Source organism: Kogia breviceps, chromosome 7 (genome assembly GCF_026419965.1).
Source record: "Kogia breviceps isolate mKogBre1 chromosome 7, mKogBre1 haplotype 1, whole genome shotgun sequence".
Classification (NCBI taxonomy): domain Eukaryota; kingdom Metazoa; phylum Chordata; class Mammalia; order Artiodactyla; family Physeteridae; genus Kogia; species Kogia breviceps.
Genome location: NC_081316.1, coordinates 62,964,074 through 62,985,157, shown reverse-complemented (window position 1 = coordinate 62,985,157; position 21,084 = coordinate 62,964,074). Strand labels below are relative to the sequence as shown.

General features: G+C 36.7%; 1 protein-coding gene across 1 annotated transcript in view; it reads right to left on the bottom strand.

The window, feature by feature from the left end:
- Nucleotides 1-2,116: 2,116 nt before the first annotated feature.
- Nucleotides 2,117-21,084, bottom strand: part of RSF1 (remodeling and spacing factor 1) — a 166,963-nt gene continuing 147,995 nt past the window's right edge. Inside the window, exons 10-16 of the mRNA XM_059069506.2 lie at nucleotides 20,025-20,079; nucleotides 18,944-19,053; nucleotides 12,732-12,799; nucleotides 11,403-11,610; nucleotides 9,493-9,713; nucleotides 7,042-7,230; nucleotides 2,117-4,685 (exon numbers count right to left, since the gene is read on the bottom strand). Of these exons, the coding sequence (XP_058925489.1) occupies nucleotides 4,117-4,685; nucleotides 7,042-7,230; nucleotides 9,493-9,713; nucleotides 11,403-11,610; nucleotides 12,732-12,799; nucleotides 18,944-19,053; nucleotides 20,025-20,079 (1,420 nt within the window). The 3' untranslated portion in view covers nucleotides 2,117-4,116. The remainder of the gene's footprint in view (nucleotides 4,686-7,041; nucleotides 7,231-9,492; nucleotides 9,714-11,402; nucleotides 11,611-12,731; nucleotides 12,800-18,943; nucleotides 19,054-20,024; nucleotides 20,080-21,084) is intronic.

Sequence of the window (21,084 nt, the reverse complement as noted above, 5' to 3'; positions counted from 1 at the left end):
GTAATTAAATGATGTTCATAATTTCACATCAATTACAATTATGTCTTATTTTTTATAGTGTCAAATAATTTCAGAGGGTTCATTTTTATTTCTTCTAACATCTAAGATATGTATATACATATTAATTTATATATATATATATACACATACATATATATGTTTATTCCACTTAAAAAAAGATCTGGGTCTTTAAAAACTTGTCCTATAGCTGTGAGGCAATGCCATGAATCAGGGACCTGTTTGTTCCACTGTGTTGATGAAGGGCAGTTCACAACTTTTTCTGAATATTTTACACTTGTAAATTCATTAGGTTCCTTTCAATTGTATGCTAGAACTAGCGAATGGCTAACATCTCTTATCCCCACAAACATAAGCTAAAAAGGCATTCCTTGTGACAGAGGAAATTCCATCAGTCCCACTTAAAAATAGCTAACATTTCCCCATCTTTTAAACTCTAAATAACAGTAAACACCTACACTTTTCTTAATATACGTTCTGTGCCCAAATGCATATTATGGGATGGGTTCTATCAACCAAAAAGTAAAAACTGGAGTTTGTAATGTCCTGTTAATTTGTTTAAAAATCTTTTTTTCAACAACTTCTTTAGCATTTGAAGTCCTTGATTCTTTGGTAGATCATTAAAAAAAAATTATCAGTAGACGTGAACTTACTCTAAATGAAACTCCTTTTAATTCTCGGAATCTGCAACCTTGACCAACTGGCAAAAGATGTGCCAAGGAAACCCGACCTCAATAAATCAGGTATATTCTTGAGAACGTCACTGCCGTCATTCTCTAGTAATGTGCCAACAACAGAAAATGTTTACATGAAACACTATTTCATCAGCACAAGTCAACAAAACCAAAACATGTTATTTTCAGTCTGAGTTCTTTTCATGTATTTTAACTCAGTTTCTGCTTTGTGAAAATTTGTCTAGGTTTCAAACCTTTACAGAAACTGCACACTAAATATTCTGAGTACTAAAGTACATCTCCCCTTAATATATTTGCCATAGACTTGGAGTTTGATACTGGGAGTCCAATTTGTATTTCCAAAAAGGGGGTTTAAAGTATTAAAGGGCTCTATTACACAGCAGCTATTGGGAGCCTAAATCCATGGTTAGTACTCTAATTACAAGGATCCAAGATGTTCTAAACTCTAGATGAACTGCTGCTTTCCTATACTCTGTCCATTCCTAATGACTGAATTATGTCTTTGGAAACAGAAAATTCACTTTTTCCTACATTTTGTTCTTTTTTAACTTCTTCAAAGCATGTTCAGAGTTAGTATTTCAGCAAACACAGACTCTTTGAGGGACTGAATCTAAACACCAAGCAGCAGAATTGTTTTTGAACTGTTCAACATTTAATCAGCCATAATTAACCTACCTGCATGATAACAATTTGTAACTATCAGGTGCTTAGATTGCACTCTTTGTAGATGAAGCATAGTTAACTGGTTTAATCAGAATGTGAAGGGAATTCAAAGGGAAACACTATCACGTTCACAAACACTGAATTCAAGTTTGGGAAATAACAGGCAGCAAAAATGGTTATCAATGTAAGTGGGACATTTGCTAAATAGAATACTCAGTCCTTACTAAGATAAAAATTACCTTTTGCTCTCTATAGCAGAAGAGTAAAAAGAACTCCTTGTTTCACATTAGGCATCCTGTAAAATAAATAATCTACCCATTTAATACGTCTTCATTTGCTTAAGTGAAGAAAACTAATAGGCTGAAGCAGAAGCTGGTGTGTCCAGAGGTAGAGAGAGGGTACATGGGAGTTTCTGCACCTTAGTGGCTTTACCCAGCTGCAGGACTAAAATGGTAGCGGGAGACTGGGGGCAGGATAGGCCACCTGCACATTCTAACCACTTACCTTGCATTAATAGGAAACTTTCTATTGCCTGCCTGTTTTAGATAGTTAAAAAGGCCAACATTCTTAACTGACTTTCAAATAAATGAAACAAACCTAGCCAGAAAGCAGGCTTGGCAAGTGAATGTGGCTCCTTACATAGCCCTACTTACTGTCTGTGAATGTAAGCCCTTCCCTCCCTTCTGGTGGAACACTGTCTCAAAATAAAAATCACAACTTGCTTGGAACCACATGCTGTTGGTGCATCCTATTTTTAGGCTGCTTTCATTCTTTTATTTTTTATACATATACATATACACTGCTAGAATCAAAGCAAAAATATCAATGGGTAGGTACTACAGAACTAAAGTCAAACAGAACAACAACAACAAAAAAACAAGAACCAACAAGTGAAAAACAACAGCTATAAACTTTCAAGGCCAAAAGATAAGATTTAAGGGCAACACCTGTGGAGGGAGGAAAAGGAGTATAAAGTTTCTAGAGAGGTATTTATAATGCAAGTCTAATGCCAGCTTTTTAATAATAAAATAGAGAAGTGCTTTACTACACACTGACTAGCACATATAATGCTTAATTTGGAAAGAATAATTAATGAAGTTCCTTGGGCCAGCAGCAGATATGGTGTGTCCATTGCCGGCAACAGACACAACACTGGAACAGAAAACCCAATCCCAGGGCGAAAGTATTCACAGAAGTAATGGCTGAAGGTTTCAGAATTTGACAGGCAAGGTTTAATCACAAGTGCTACACTTTGTAAAATGTTATTTATGGCTCTGCCTGAAATTTTACAGCTGTAACAGAAACTAAGACAAGTTCATATTTTAGTGTCAATTACATGTTAGATATTTAGTTAGTTACAAACCCCTTTTTCTTGAAACAAAGGGCTTTATCTTTCTTTAAAGTGTTGAGATGTCTGAAAAGGATGTCATACCTATTAAGTACATTGGCGGTTTTCAATCAATTCTATATTGGTCGTGTGACTATTAATGAATTTTAATAGAAGTCTAATGGCCAAAGGCCAAAACTACATTCAAACCCTGCTAATATATCCAAGCAGATAGGAAATTCCAACACACACACACACACACACACACACACACACACACACACACACACACACACACACACACAAACTCAAACTAAAAACCTCCCAAAGGAACTGCTTTGTTTGTAGACTTCAATTTGAAGTAGATACTAAGGGCAAGAAAAGACCAGTTAAAATTCACCTGAAAATCCTTTCCCCTTCTACAAATGTGCTAAAATACTGCGGTCAGCTTAGCATCCATCTCTTCATGTATGTTATGTATAGATGTACTTATTTTAAAATGATATTTCAGATATTTAAATATTAAGTGGCCAGAGACAAGAGTTACACTACCTGCAAAGTTTACAGTCCCCCCGGGTCTTATGAAAGACCACACTCATTTCACTAATAATTCTCCATGACAGCATATTGAAGGCCACCTCATCACGACTGCATAAAGCTGTTTTAAAAAATTTTTTACTAGCACAATCTGGTTGTCAAAGCTTCATTATACATTTTACTGTACAAATGCTTCTCAGATGATTTTTTTTTTTAAACAACAAACTCTGCTATAAGAGAAACTTAGGTTAGAGTTTTTTACGATGGTATTTTTTCGGTCTCTTTATTAAGTGTGGTTATCTCCAATAGTAAACAAGCTGATTTCATGAATGCTGTTACTAAATGATTTATGTATGATGTTATCTACAATTCTCAAACTGCAACAATACAGACTTGAACTTCTAAGCAGTCTGTTAATCATCACCTATGCCATGAATGTTTAAATATAATATATATTTAATATGAAAAAGCTGAAGCACAAGTGCTTTCTCCCACCCCTAATTCTGTTTTTGGGCCCTCACAGATTCGGAATGCATTCTTATCCACCCTTTTCACAAAGTCAGGAGAGCTCAGGAAATATAAAGTCAAAAATATACAAATCTTTGTTGTTACAGTAAGATTTTTTTCCCATGACTGAAATTACCAAGGACCATGAACTTGGAAAAAGAAAATCAAAAGGAATTTACAGCAATTATTTATCTTCAAAGTTCAAAACTGGTCACTTCACAGAAAGACTTCAAGGTCTGTTGAAATTTTTCTTCTAAAAAGTCATTCTGTAGTGGAGTTTTCTAGGAAAAATAAAACAGCTTTTAATAACTGGCCCGCTGGTGTGAGAGCTACCGTGGAATAAATTAGCACAAAAAATGGAAAAAAGTCTTATAACTGTTCACTGTTACAGACATAATCAACAAGGTCAGTCACTCTCAAAAGCTCATCTTCCTCTTCTTCTGGTGCCCCTGCCTCCTGCCCACCACTTGTCCCATTGGGGGCCAGGCTTGCACTGGCTGTGCTGTTGTCCTTGGGGGTCTGAGGCTTCTCGGTTGGCTTGCCAATCAAGTTCTCAATGGCTTTGCCAGGACTCTGTCCATTGGTGGAAGGTAAGTCCACTAAGCTATAGTCCAAAGGGCTCCCCACCTTGCCTACATTTTCAAAGTCCTCTTCCTCATCACTGTCTATCCGATAGGGCTTTTTGGTGCTCTCTTGTTCTGAGGGCAGGACCCTGGGCTGGCTGTCATGGGCAGGCTGATCTGCATCTCCATGAGCATTGTCACAACTCTCTTCTTCATCTGTCTCGATCCGGTGTAGCCGTTTTCGGGATGGTTTACCTTCCTCTTCCTCCTCATCTGCTTCTGAATACTCATCTGTGCTTCGACCCCGCTTTCGAACTGACCGCTTTGATTCTTTAGCTAGCTCATCATCTTCAGAGTTCTTGGATATATAGCTCTCTAAAATAAACAGCACATTTAAGCCATTGGCACAGTTAACCATTAACAGAGTTAAGTAATTCTCCTTTAGCAGACTTAAGTAATTCTCCTTTAACAGATTTAAGTAATTCTCCTTTTCCTCCCCATATTCATCCCATGTCCTGCTTTCAGACTTGCTTGTACATAACTATTTCCCTTCAATAACGGGCCTTATTTCTCTCTCCTCTCAGTCCCACAACAATGCCCAGTGTGAATCACAGTATACTTTGCCCGTGATTTTAGGAAAGAGCAGAATCCTTAAATTAAATGAAGATAGGCTGGTCACAAACTAAGCAACTCCTCCCCACTAGCCCTCAAATTAGGGAGTCATGTAAACATACGGATAAGGAAAGAAACTAAGCACCCAATTCAAGACATCCGAACTACTGCGCTCTCATTCCATGTTATTCAATGTCCTTGGTGGTCCTTAAACGTCTTCTCTTCTTTATACTTGACTCACCTGGTCTCATGGCTTTGCATACGATCCATATGCCAATGACTCTCACATTTGTTTTAGGCAACCAATCCATAGGTTCCAGACTCATGTATCAAACTGCCTGCTCAACATCTATGCCTGGATTTCTAAACAGGCAGAAGCAAGCCCCTAAACTTCTTCCTCAAACCTGCGCCATTCTGGTCTCCACCATCTTAGTTACTGGCAACTCTATTCGTCCAATCGCTCAGTCATCCGTGATTCCTTTCTTTCTCCCATCTAACCCAGTAGTAAATCCTATGGGTCTACTTTCAGAGTATATCCATAATTTGACTGCTTTCCACCCCTTTACTGCTACTGCTCTGGTCTCACCCACCATCATCATCACCTGGCCTATTTCAATGGCCTCCCAACGAGATTCCTAGATTTCCTCCTTGTCCCCTTCAATGTACTCATAACACAGATACCACAGCAAATTAAAATGTAAGTCAGATCATATCACTCCTCTGCTCAAAATCCTCCAATTATTTCTCATCTCACACAGAACAAATTCCAAAGTCTATATAATGGTCTACTGCACTATCTAATATGGTACCCACTAATCACATGTGGGTATCAACATCTTTTTCAGGTCTTTACTCAAATGTTGTCTTCTGAGTGAGGCATTCATTCCTTTGGTACCCTATCTGAAATTTCACCTACGGTCCTTTTCTCCTTTACTTTACTCTGTAGCATTGATCTCCACCTAATATATCATATATTCTACTTATTGTAGAATATATTTTTATTGTCTCTCTTCCCCCAACTAAAATAAGAGTTACATAAAAGAGTTATATGTTTTTGGTTATTCTTTTCACTCTTCTATTCCCAGTGCCGAGGACAGTGACTAGTTCAGTAAGTATTTATTTTTAATAGTTGAACTAAATGTCTTTAATGACACATGAAGATACATACACATTCACCCAGATGTTTACCTCCCTTCTTTAGTCTCCCATATCTAAACATTTTTTTTCCCTTGCTCTCCTGGCTTGGGCTCAAACTTAAATGACAAGGATCTATGAAAGCAAATAATCTTCAAAACAGACCATAAACAATGGAGGATTAAATATATAAAAAAGAAATGGGAGAAGGTAAGGGTTAGACTCATTTAAAATAAACTTGGGGGCTTCCCTGGTGGTGCAGTGGTTGAGAGTCCACCTGCCGATGCAGGGGACACAGGTTCGTGCCCCGGTCCGGGAAGATCCCACATGCCGAGGAGCGGCTGGGCCCGTGAGCCATGGCCGCTGAGCCTGCGCGTCCGGAGCCTGTGCTCCACAACGGGAGAGGCCACAACAGTGAGAGGCCCGCGTACCCCACCAAAAAAATTTTAAAAATAAATAAAATAAAATGAACTTGGGAAGAACTCTGGAATAACTACAAAGACTAAATGGATATCACAAGTTCATATTTTAGATCTTTTCCTGTGCTTGTGGTATGGCGCACAGCTAAAGCTATTAAGAAATAAAAGTTTACCAACTAAAGCTCACTGTTATGGTGGAGAGAGACAGTAGGCACCCTTGGTTTGGAACTGTTCAGATATTCAGGACATAGGAGGTTATTTCAAAATGAAGGCCATAAATAATAAGGGAGAAGAAATCTTGTTCAGATCACAATTTTCTGATACTCTTCTAGTTTCAATGGAGAATTTAATTATTACAATGAAGACCTTAAAAGTTAGTATCTTATCAAGTATCAGTTATTTAAACTATAAGTTGACCAAGCATAAAATAATGGGTTTTGTCTCAAAGATATTACGTGTTATATTAAATTTCTAAGAAATGGTACAGAATCATCATCCTGAGTTCACTTTATAATTTGTACTGCTGCCTTGCCCAAACTTCTGTAAACTGGAGAACTATTCCTTACCTTCACTCTCTGAGCTGGAAAGCCTACGCTTGTGAACTCGTCTGATTTCTTTACCACGTCGTAAACTCTTCTGGGAACCATCACTTTCTGAATCTTCTTTGTAGTTAATTTGTCTTTTCTGGTTCCTCCTTGACCGCCTTCGCCGAGTTTCTACAAAATCATCACTAAAACCATCACTAAAATCACTTTCTGTTTAAAAAAAAAAAAAAAAAAAAGAGGAGAAAGGAAAAAGAAATCAAGCACAATTTTTTTTTAAAAAATTTATTTCTGGCCGTGCCATGCAGCATGTGGGATCTTAATTCCCTGCTCAGGGATTGAACCTGGGACTCCTGCATTGGAAGTGTAGAGTCCTAACCACTGGACCAGCAGGGAAGTCCCATCAAGTACAAATTTTAATTCCACTAAATAGAAAGTAGTTTAGGTTATAAAAATATAAAGCTGTTAGGCAGAGTTCAGTCATAACTTTTAAATGAACAGTAACTTTCATGTCTCTCATTTTCTTCTTAATAATATGAGTACATCTGGGGGGGGCTTTAATGCCAAACCTCACAAATGTATCCTATTAGCAGTCAATCCTCAAGATTAAAAAATGTTTTACAGGGAATTCCCTGGCGGTCCAGTGGTTAGGACTCCGCACTCTCACTGCCAAGGGCCTGGGTTCAATCCCTGGTGGGGGAACTGAGATCCTGTGGTGCAGCCAAAAAAAAAAAAAAAAAAAAAACCTTTTTACATAATCCTTATCTCATAAAACCTAGAACTACCCAGTGAGCTGCATGGCTGCCACAACTGCTCTTCTCGGTGGATAGTTACTATTTTGCCTCATGATAATCTGCTGTTCCTATGTATGTAGCTGTATGGCTACAGTCATAGCTTCACAATGTACTGCAGAGGTTAAACTTTCTAACCACAAAAAACTGATGAGCCTGTTTCAAATAAGTACAGAACTGGAGTTATATTTTTGCCTTTTTTCCATGCGGAATTAAAATCTGCTAAATACAGCTCATGGGACTACTTTAACTTTCAAAGCACTGCTAAATAGCACTATTCTTGTCATGTCACCTCTGATCAATAAACCAAAGTCAGACTATGGCATTGTGTCAGAATGGTTTTTCAGGAATGCTAACAAATTCCACTGAATCATCATATCTAGCTTTGTTTTCTAATGGATTTCAAATATTTCAAAACAGCTAGCCAACAGTTTAAAGGGGTCCCCACTGGCCAAATCTAGGGAAAAGTGTGTCAAAATAGTGATGGTAACATATCATATCCACCGACTGAAATAAGAATCCATACTGATACAAAGAAATAAATATACAGGGGAGTAAAGAAAGCTCTTCCTTACACAACACCAAGTATTAAATATAAAAGGAAGGAGTTAGAAAACTCATGAATAAATGCTAAAGCTAGTGGGTGAAACATCTGATAAGCAACAGGATATTTACAGTCTCAAAATATCTTCCTATGAATGATTTATTAATTACAAAGGGAAAATAATAGAGAGACCTGGAGGACATACATTAACTCTGTGATATTCTTGCCAAAAATGTATAACTAGAATCTAACCACAAGGATACAAAAACCCAAATGAAGTATGTTTTATAAAATAACTAGTGTGTATCTTTCAAAAATGCTACTACAGTCAACAAAGTTTGAGGAATATTACAGATTAAAGGAGACTAAGAGACATGAATAAATGCAATATGTAATCTTGAACTATATCCTTAACCAGGAAAAGATGTTTATATAAAGGACAATATTGGGACACCTGATAAAATTTGAATGTATACTGTTGATTAGATAATAGTATTTTATCAATAAAATTCCTGATTCTGATATTGTACTGTGGTTATGTAAAACTCCACAAGCCTGGCCCAAGTTGGGGATATAATACTCCTGTCTGTGGCACTTCCTCAGTAAGACGACAGCTACCTATCTGCCAATCCCATAAAGCACTCCTATCTGTTCTTTTACCTGCTGTGCCTCTCATTATTTATTTAGTTAATAGAGATAAGCATAAGCTATAAGAACACCAACCACTGATAATTTATAAAAACTAACAATCATAATCACTGATCATGATCTAAATGTTAGAGATAATTGGTGATCTTTCTCCAATAGCTAGACATCTGAGAAAAATGTTCTCAGATTATTAAGATGATTCCCAAGAAACACTATGAAGGTAAAGTCCAGGCATGGAAACACTTGGCACCAAAAGGATTCATCACAATCCTAAATGAATCTGGCATGAAGTTAACATATCCATCTGTATCTATCTTCTCAGATGTGCTTTATGTGAAAGATTTAATTAGTGGTGAATCATAAGACTAGAACTCAAAGTTTCATCAGAAAGCTTATATTACAATTGAATGGAATTTTATTTTAAGAAATCTTAATTCCAGAAGTCGTAAGAATTTACTGACTTGGTGAGATGCGGATACAAATTATTTTTACCAGAGTCTCTACTATTCTCCTCAGATTCCTCCTCTTCATCATCATCGGAGTACTTTTTCTTTGGAGTCTTTCTCCGCAAACGCCTGCTTTGCCTCATTGGCCGGGAGGGATGTCGCCTTAGTCTTCGGCTACAGAAATCAGTGTCGCTGTCATCATTAGATGGTGGGTCTTCTTCACTTTCATCTGGGTTCTCATCAGATACAACAAACTCATCTTGAGATCTGTCCAAGAGAAACCAAATGAATTACGATGGTACACTTAAAACCATGAACCCGTTTTTGAGTTCTGAGTTCAAATTCTAACAAGTCCAGTGAATTATTAAGTAACGTTTAATGTAAAATATCCAGTTAATTGTATCAGTTTCCCTGTTTATAAAATGAAGAGACGTTTTGCTCCCTCTCTTTTTTTTAGGAGTTATGAACATGAGTTGATGCTGATTTTTGTACGTAAATTGCTTTGGCCTCTTGGGAAGTCCTCCACATACCTCAAATTCAACATGCCCAAAAGTGAACTCATTATTTCCTAACCTACTCCTCTCTTCTGTTCCCTAGCCTTGTATTTGGTACTGTCACCCATTCAGTAATTCAAAGCAGAAACCTGGTATTTATCCTAATTTCTTTCTCCCTTTTCATTTCTCACATCTAATCAATGACTAATTCCTCCCGAGTCTACCTCATAAAGATAATATCTCAAACCTGATACCTCTTCTCAGTTCAGGCTCTCATATCCCATCTAAACTACTACTGCAATTCCCCAAAGTCTCTTTAATCTCTACACTCATTTCCCCTCAGTAAATCCTCCGAATGAATGCCAGGATGAATCTTTCTGAAACATAAACCTCGTATTAGTCTGGTATTTAAAACCATTCAGTGGGTTTTCATCATCTTCAGGAAAGAGTCCAAATTCTTATGCATGACAAACAAAATACTCCATCATCTGGTTCCTTTTTATGTCTTGGCCACATTTCCAGCAGGGCACTTTCTGCTGCTTCCTCAATTCTTATCCTGACACACCAGGAGTTTCCTAAATATTCTATGACGTTTTATGCCTGGCTGCCCTGGACAGGATTTCTCTGCTTAGAATACTTTCTTTCCTTCACTGCTTCTAATCTCAAATTCATCAATCTGCCCAATTCTTTCTCCACATTTCTTCACTTTTTTTAAAGCTTCAGATAAAGCTTTATTTCTACTCTGAGGCTTTCCTTGACCTCCCTGGGTTGATCTGGCCCTTCTCTGTACTCTGACTTATGTTTTAGTAAGCAGTGATGCAGAACGACTTTTTTGTGGTTTATATGTTTGTTTCCTCCACTAAACAATATGAGAGGAGAAACTCTGTGGTATTCTTTCCATACCTGCTCTGCAGGGCAGCCTTTCCTGATCTTCCATACTGAATTACTTGCCCCAACCCAAACCCCTATGGGTCACCAGAGAATAGTTTCTAAATACTCATACCTGTCCACTTCTCACATTTGACTGGGAACCTCTCATGGTCATGGTGGCAGAAGGTGGCACAGAGGTACACCACAAATTAATGCTAACTGCTGTGCATGAAATTTAAATACAATGTTGAATATTAAACCAACAAGCATAGGGACTTCCCTTCCCTGGTCCAGTGGTTAAGATTCTGCACACCCAATGCAGGGGGCATGGTTTCGATCCCTAGTTGGGGAACTAAGATCCCACATGCTGCATCGTGTGGGCCCCCCCCAGCCAAAAAAACAATAACCCATAAAACTTCGTTTTAATCTAGAAAGAACCAAAATCAGCATCGCTGAATTTGTTTAAAGTATCCTGAAAACAGATTGTCTATGTGCATGAAGAACAAAAGCTCCATCAGAGCAGGGCAAGCTTATCTGGTAGGCCTGTTCAAGCCTGGACCTAGAGAAGGGGATCTACTGACAGACCACGCACCCATCACTGATCTTGAATTCATCCTCACTCTCTTCTTCATCCAGGTTGCTGTCACTGTCCAGATCATTTAGTCGCCGGCGTTTCTTCCGGCGAGCAGCAGCTGCCCTCTGGGGTCGTTTATTTTCTTTTCTTTCTTCATCCAAAATAGTAGAGATATCTTTTCCACGGTGGCCTGTGATAGTGGAGATATCTTTTCCTCGGCCAACTCCTGAGTCCAGGGGGAAGGGTGTAGGGCAGGTGAGGGGAAGAGAGGGAGGGAGAGAGAGAGACAACTATTATTTATTAAAAGCTTCCCTTTAATATCTGCAGATTTTCCTTAGCAGATTTTCATTTGATTTCTTTATGTTCTTCCTACAGATATGCAATCTTCTCACAACTTTAGTTGACAGAGCTCTCTTTTGTCTATCCTACTAAACAGAAGTTTACTATGTAGAGAACTTGCTTCTTCAAAAATGTTGATATGATTCATGTACCATAATATTCACCCTTTTAAAGTGTATAATTCATAGGTTTTTAGTATAGCCACAAAGTTGTGCAACCATCACCACTAATTCCAGAGCATTTTTATCACCCCAAAAAGAGACCTCATACCTATCAGCAGTCACTCAAGAATCTCTTCTTGAAAGCTGTCTTTTGGACATGGCTTTAGTAAGAGGCCAATCCATTTTTTAATTTTTTTTTTAAACTGTGTTTGCAGGGCAGAGAAAGTGAGAAATCAGCAGCAAAGATGTAAATAAGGCACACATGTCTGGAAAAGCTAGTGACTTCTTCAGTTTTCCTACAAACAGCCTACTTATTATTAATCCTTTCTAGAGCTTTCATAATAACACTGGAGCACTGGTGATTTTCTACATAGCTCTTTAATTAAATTATCTTCAAATTCTTGTATTTTAATGTCACCCATTAAAGACTATGAAATTAATAAATTGATTTTTAATTGAAAGCAATCATTTAGATTCTGATTATCCATAATTTTTGTGACTTTGTAGCAGTAGTGATCTAAAAATGGAAAGACAACAGCAAAGTTTTCTGTTTGGAAGCAGAAGAAAATTTTTTAATCTAGGGAGGAACATTTATCCTAGGGAGGAACATTTATGTTTCATATCAGATTACAAAATAATACTACTTTTAAAATAATTAGAAGCTCTGAGTCTATACATTGACACCATGTCCAGAGATTATTTTGAATCTCAGACAGTTAACATCAGTAGTGATCATGATACATACTGAGGAGAATAAGAAAATATGCTTGCTCAGTGCTCTAATCAGGGCATTTTACTTAACGTATTGGCCGAGTTAGATGAAAAAGAGAGAATGATAAACACATACCTCCTCCATCAGCCTCTTTGATATCATCTTCTATAGCTTCATCAATTGCTTCGTCAAACTCATCAAATCTAAAATACATACAACAATCACATTACAGCCTGTCCTGGCATATGGGTTAGGAAAATTGCCTCTGAAGTGAAAAAGGGCTGAATGTGAAACTGCTCTCTGCTACTTTGGGCTGTGGGACTTGGATTAGACCACCTCACTCCTGTTAACCTCAATTTTTTTGTAAAACAGAGTTTTGTAAATCAGTATCTCATTCTAAGTTGTTTTTCATTTTCAAAGATCATCTATACCAAGCAGCAACAAATATTTTTGTAATGGGCTTTGTAGACTGTACAATCTCTGTTGTAACTACTCAACTCTGCCCTTGTAGTGCAAAATCAGCCACAGACAATATAAATGAATGAAAGTAGCTGTGTTCCAATATAACTTTATTTATAGACACTGTGATTTGAATTTCATGCAATTTTCAAATAATTTTATCCTTCTGGTTCTTTTTTCAACCATTTATAAATGTAAAAACCACTCCTAGGTCACGTGCTATACACAAACTGGCAGTGAGCTGGATTGGCCCACAGGCCATAGTTTGCAGACCCGATTATACAAATCATATGACAAGGTAAACTGAACAAAATTCGTGTTCCAGAAATAATACTAAGTGTGAGGAGTATACTATTGTTGTTATTAAAGATTATATTATTATTATTACTGAAATTCACATACAGATGGTCAGAATTTTAAAACTAGGTAAACACACTTTTTCTCACAAGGGCTATTTCCTCCAACTTAAAGCAAAAAACCAAGACTAGATGATTCCTAAGATTTATTCACATACAAAACTCCTTTCACTTTACAAGTGAAGTGACCAAAAGATAAAGTGACTTGAAGATCATGCTAAATATGGTAATTACTAGCCACATGTGGCTATTTATATTTAAAATAATTAAAATAAAAAATGCTGTTCCTCACTAGCCATATTTCAAGTGCTCAACAGTGACATATGGCTACTGATTTCCATACTGGACAGCAAAGAAACAGAACATTTCCATAACCACAGTAAATTGGACAGCATTGGATTAAAGTTACACAGTTACTCTGATTAACAACAGAGTTAAGACCAATAGCCAGGACTTCCCTGGTAGCGCAGTGGTTAAGAATCTGCCTGCCAATGCGGGGGACACAGGTTTGATCCCTGGTCCAGGAAGATCCCACATGCCACAGAGCAACTAAGCCCGTGTGCCACAACACTGAGCCTGTGCTCTAGAGCTCGCGAGCCACAACTGCTGAGCCCGTGCACTGCAACTACTGAAGCCCGCGAGCCTACAGCCCGTGCTCCACAACAAGAGAAGCCACTGCAATGAGAAGCCTGCACACTGCAATGAAGACCCAAAGCAGCCAAAAAGAAAAAAAGAATAAAATAAAAACCCAAAAATCCTTAAAAAGAAAACAATGACTAATAGCCAAATATTTTGCCTTTTGAGTTGAGAAACTCATTACAGCTATGGATTTCCTCTCTAGGAAAATATATATACCTAAACAAACATAACATTTTACATATAATTTCAGAGGATTCACAAGTTTCAGGTTAAGAACTTCTTCTACAACATATTTTTAAATGCAACAGTTTACTTCCAATTTTTTCATGATTATAAACAATGCTATGAAAAACATCCTTATAGATACAGCTTAGCTTTTCCTTAAGATAAATTCTGAGAAAGTAAAAATCTGTGCATCTATTCATCAGGCTAGAATAACAGATTCAGATACAGCCAGATATAAAGTTAATGGAAAACAGGATTTCTCCGGAGGACAAGATGCAGCTGTAAAGTGTCATAACAATCTATTTCTTTGAGCCACTACTACTTTCTTACTGAGACACTCTGTTTTCTAAATTCAGAGACCATCAGAACCCTTGGACAAAGGAAATTATAGCAGTAAGAATGAAATGAAACACCCACCCCTGCCTAGAGGATCTAAGTCACTTTTAACACAAATAAGCAGCCTTGATTTACATCCCAGATTCAGAATTTGGATAAGGGGTTGGACACAACACTCCACACTCTATCTTCATTGTTTTCAAGTAAATAGGACCCTGTGTCTACCATGCCGTCCACATATGATACTGACCCTTCAACAGTCCTGCTTTGCTTTGAGCCTTACTCTTCATTTAAATTTCATCTAAACTCTACCCTTCCTCAGTATCTTTTCATAACTCTATCTTTTCTTTTGTTTGGTGAGATGCCCCTTGGTTCCACTATGAAATTTTGTTGGATTATAGGTTTGTTCCTGGTATTCTTGCTACAAATAAAATTGTTGGCTTAAAGGGCATACAAATTGTTCTTCAAGGGTTGTAGCAATTTAAAATACAACCATGAAGTGAATTTTACCGTTACGATTTTTTTGCTAATATGGAAAAACAAAATTATTTTGTTCCTTAATTTTAATTTTAATACCCAGTAAAGCCAATATTATTTTCATGTTTACTGGTCATTTTTACTTTTTCATTTGCAAGTACTGGTTTGTGTCCTTTCCCCATTTTATTAGCCAGTATATTCATCTTTCCTTACAGATCTGTAAGAGCTTTTTATGTATTAAAGATTTTAACATCTTTGTCATATGTTGCAATTATTTCTATCCAAAGTGTATTCCCCACCCCCCCCTTTTTTGGGCCACGCCGTGGCATGCGGGATCTTAGTTCCCCAACCAGGGATCAAACCAATGCCCCCTGCAGTGGAAGTGCTGAGTCTAAACCACTGGACCACCAGGGAAGTCCCCAAAGTGTATTTCCCCTTTAACCTTTGCTTATTTTTTCAAGTTTTGAGACAGGAAAACTGACATTTTGTCCTGCTATCATTACAAATATGTGCCCATCCCATCTCCAGTTAGCCTCCCTCCCAAATAAACAAAAACAAATCATGCTGTTGAGTTCTAGTCTTCAAAATACATGAAAACTTAATTTTTCTCAAGGAACTGATTTCCTAACAAAAATGCCTTTTTATCCTTGACTTTAGCAATGTTAATGTCTGAAGTATGCAACAGTCTTTGCAGACACTATGTGGAAAAACTATTTCCACTATGAAAAAAACTATATACTCACTGTTATTTTAAAAACTCATAAGCCATTCCTTTTGAATTTTAACTCCTTTACAAAATTTCTTTGCAAGCATTTTCTTTTGTAAATGCTTTTTGTCTGAGTCTTTCTTAATTTTATATAATCAAATATCCTTTTCACTACTGTTTCTGTGTTTGGTATTATGCTTAAAAAGTTGCTCCTTACATAAGAATATATATCTTCCTTACCTCCTTTTGGGAACTAGGCAGGGTATAAATAAATGAATCACACAATACATATTATGCTAAAAAACATAGTTTATATTACTGTTATATAATTTTAAGCTGAAGGGATCATCTAGGTTAGTTCACCATCATAGGTATGTCAACCAAGACCCAGGGAAATGGACCAACCACTCAAAGATACATGGCTAATGAGTGGCGTGGTGAGGGCTATAATCTGTTCTGGCCCCCAATCCAATGCTCCTTCTAGTCAGCTTTGACATCATCCTCTGTTAGGAGTTATAAGACTCTGATAAACAATTATTAAATGATAGTAGTGATGAAATTGTTTTTTTTGGGGGGGAGGGTTTTTTTTCTGTGTTGATATATTAAGGGCTTTAGATTTTATCCTCACAACACTCCCATTGTACCCCATGTACAAAGTAAATTCTAGGTGTATTTAGAGCTTAAATATGACGAATAAAACTTTAAAAAATTAGAGAGAGCATATGGAGGACTCTATTAAATCTCTTTTAAAAGTACGAAGAAGCAGAAGGAAAAAAGAAAAATTGAGAAGAGACGTACAAATGCCCAACAAGCACATGAAAAGATGTTCAACATCACCAACCATCAAGGAAATGCAAATCAAAATCATGAGACATCAGAGCTTAAATATGACGAATAAAACTTTAAAAAATTAGAGAGAGCATATGGAGGACTCTATTAAATCTCTTTTAAAAGTACGAAGAAGCAGAAGGAAAAAAGAAAAATTGAGAAGAGACGTACAAATGCCCAACAAGCACATGAAAAGATGTTCAACATCACCAACCATCAAGGAAATGCAAATCAAAATCATGAGACATCACCTCACATCTGCTAGGATGGCCACCATGAAAAAAACAAAAGCCAACACGTGTTGGCAAGGACGTGGAGAACCCAGAAACCCTGTACACTGTTGGTGGGAATGGAAAATGGTGCAGCCGCCGCCTCAAAAAAACAAAAACAGAACTACCATATGATCTAGCAATCCCACTTCTGGGTATATACCCAAGATGAAATACTAATAAAACAAATTTCTTCTCCCATTAAAAACCACAATTACATCAGGATTGAAAGACAATACAATTCCCCTATGATGCTTGTTCTGATAATGTAAATTTGTTCCAACATAACTGATATATTAGGAAATAATTTGAGCATAACATGTATTTCATACTTGCTTATATGTAATGTTCCTTGTGAGAAACACTAGGTAAATGTAGAAAACTGCACCAGCTGCATAGGAATACACAAAACAAACACGTGCACACACCTTACAAACATTTACCACCTACCCAAGCTCATCATGTGTGTTATAAGCTACAGCCATCTGCATCTGGTATTACAACTTTCTGCCTGATTTCAAATAACCCTCCTTCTACCACTACACAATAATTTACAGACTGCAACTCTCCTCCCAATCACTTCCACAGACAAGCTTCAGGTCTTTTTTCAACATAAAATGTCATATTTATTGTAGTATTTGTTATTTCTTAACCACTTAAGATGTGTCAAATGGTACTACCATTGTTATCTTTTTTTTTTTTTAATGTGTCACTAATGAAGTTTTTGAGTGTGTGGCCCTAACTCCATATTTCCCATAATCCCTATAGTTTTTGTGCAATTTGGCACACAATGGCAATTTTTAGGAATTCATTTGTTGTGTTTTAGTAGAATTGACTTTAACACTTGCACTTTCCATTAGTAGGTTTTGACTTCACTAGTTTAAATGATTTTATAAAAAAACAGTACTTTTTCAACTTTTTTTTTTTTTAAGGAATAAGATGGACACCATTCCCATATATTAAGGATTTTACTCTAACTGATCCTACTGCATTTTATTTTATTTATAACATTTTAGGGAAAAACCCAAACAAATGTTTTGGCCAACCCAAAATAAAGTTTTAACAATAACAGAAACTACACAAGGGGAACTCTTACATGATCACTGACAAAAGTTTATAAACAGGAAACAAGCTTAAAGTTCTATAAAATCAACTCTGTCGTTCATCTCCAGTTATTCAAGTTAAAAGACTGTTTTGGTGTTGTCTAACAATGGTCTAAAATAATTAAAATACCATTTATTTATTATTTGAGTGAGACAGGGTGGTTTCGTGGAAAGAATACTAGATGAGCAAACAATTAGAAGACAGGTTTTAGTCTAGGTTTAGCTACTAACAGAGTGACTATGGAAAAATCTCTCTCTGACATTTCTGGTGCCAGATGGTAAACCAGACTATATTTATTGAGTCTCTCAATAGGCACTGATGGAGCACTATGCTAGCTGTAAAGAACAGAGGGATGCATAACACGGACATGGTACTTACCTTCATGTTAACAGTATAGTGCGGGAGAGCAATATTAATCAAAAAATTAAAATCACGATTGTTACAAATATAGAAGTACTTTCAAGAAGACAAACTGGTTGCTATGAGGGCATAGAATAGAGGGGGGGTTTGATTAAGAGAGGATTGTTAACAAGGTAAAAAACAGGAGAGAAATTCTAGGCAGAGTAAACAGTCTACACAAAGGGACCGAAAGAAGACAGTGTGGCTAACCTGAGAGAGTAAGGAAAAACGTGGATGAGGTGGAGCTGAAAAGCTAAGTGCAGGGCAGGCTATGCAGTGCCTGTGGGCCTTGTTAAAGGCATCGGTTCTTGTCCCCACAGCTACAGAAACTGGACAAAGTATGTTAAACAGAAGATGATAACATGAGCAAATTACTTTTGGAAAAGATGATGTTGGCTGCTGTAAAACTCTATGATTCTAAAGATGGTAAGTAAGAAATATATATACAACTTCTAATCATCACTGTCATTGTAATGGGAAAAGCATATACTTTGGGGTCAGGTTGTTTCAAAAACATTTCCCACTCCTTCATTCTCACAGATTTCATACCTATAACTTATACATTTCCGTGTTCTTGTTGACCTCCTTTCAAGCAAGTTTGCTTTGGATTTTTTGGAATCTTTTTTCTTTTCTTCATGATCTTCAGAAAAATCTGGCTCCTGGTTTAAAAATATGATAATAAGTATATAGGTTATTACAACAAAGTTCCTTGGAATTAATAGCTTTCTAATGTCCATCTAGGCAGCACACGTGAAAGGTTTAAAAAAAGTGAAATGATTCCCTTTTATAAAACTGAATAAACATGGCAACACTAAGTATAGAGATTAAAAAGAATATTGGTGATCAAAGGATGAAAACACTTCTGTATTAAACTTACGCTTTTGTGAGTTTATAATTACCTCTTTTAAAACAATCATGATGAAGTCTATCCACCGATAATGAAACTTAACACACATAAATCAAAAGATAGGCTGAATAAATGAAATAATGGGTTTAGAAGAAGAAAGGGACGTGGTGCTCCAGAAAAATAACTAACCAAGACAGGTTATTTCAGTGTGTTATTTAATTAAGCCTGAATGAAACTGCATATGAAAACTAAGAAAATTTCTTCATTTCAAATGAATATCATGTTACATATACTTACACTCATGAGATAGCTTTCTCAATTATAAATTGGATTAATAAATGCAAAACAATGGTATCCCTTCAAAGAAACTGAACTGTAAGGACACAAATTGAAGTTTCTGATAACCCCCAAAGCAGGGAATTAAAAACCAAATCTCCCTGAACTATTTTTTAGTTACTTTACATAAATAGCACATAAAGAAGCTAAAAACGAATTACCCAATTTAGGGTACAAAAAAAAAAAAAAAAAAGAAAGAAAAACCATAAACTCCGTGGGGTGAGCATGAAACTTGGTTTGGATGTGATATTACATTTTGGGGCTATCTGCATACACATAATTTCAATCATGAGGGAAATGGGTGATTTCTTTAAGGTGCTAAATTTTTATTTTTAATAAAATACATATACTGTATATTTAAAACCACTCATATTACATAAAGTGAGTTAAATTTTAGAACAATTTTGGCAGTCTCCTCTTTAAAAATACCATAAACCAGAAACTTACTTGTGGAGGAATGATGTTTTCAATACTGATACCCACATACACCAACCGTTCTTTCCTTTAATTAAAAAACAAAAAAGCACACAAAGTGAGATTTGCTAAAAATGAAATTGTTATGAAAACATTACTAACACAGATAATACTAAAATTATGATTCATGGTAACAGCAGAAGCTAGGTCACAGACATGTTAGTTATTATCCATGAAACTTATAATATTGGTATCTGTGGCAGGCACAAAACTTCCTAAAGGTATGAAAACTTAGCTTTAAAAGTGACTTATAATGCAGGAGACACGGGTTCGTGCCCTGGTCCGGGAAGATCCCACGTGCCGCGGAGCAACTAAGCCCGTGAGCCATGGCCGCTGAGCCTGTGCGTCCGGAGCCTGCGCTCCGCAACGGGAGAGGCCACAACAGTGAGAGGCCCGCATACCGCAAAAAAAAAAAAAAAAAAAAAAAAAAAAAAAAAGTGACTTATACCAGGTAAAATAAAACCTGTAAGTGAAACAGACAAGGAAATCTGATGAAAAGAGTCATGCTTGTGACTCACTGATGAAGTGATTAGATGGAACACCAACTCTGGACAAACTGGATCTTTGTTATGCTGGAAGTTCTCAGTAATATTGTATGTGAATGATTCTAAGACCATCTACTTCTTGTTTGCAGAGAAGAAAAGCAGCAATACAGCCATATGTCTCTGCACTCTAGGATTCTTACAACAAAGATATCTTCAGAGCCAGTTAAGACTTCTCCAGAAAATGTGGATTTATGGACACTAATGACATAGAGTTTCATTTCAAAGAAAACTTTGTTGATTTTAAGTCAACAAATTTTACACAACGAATTGCAATATAGAACAGAAGCTTTCTCTGGTTCTTCCAAAGTTAATTCAATTCACCAAGAACAGCTAAGCTTTTACATACATGGCAGTGTATGTTCAACTAAACAGAAATAGTAACCACTCTTCCTCCCTTTATTTGTGATGTCCCATATAGGACATTAATGATCCAGTTGTGTGGGTCCTTTAGAACACAGCCTTTACTGCCCCATAAACCCTGGGTTAAC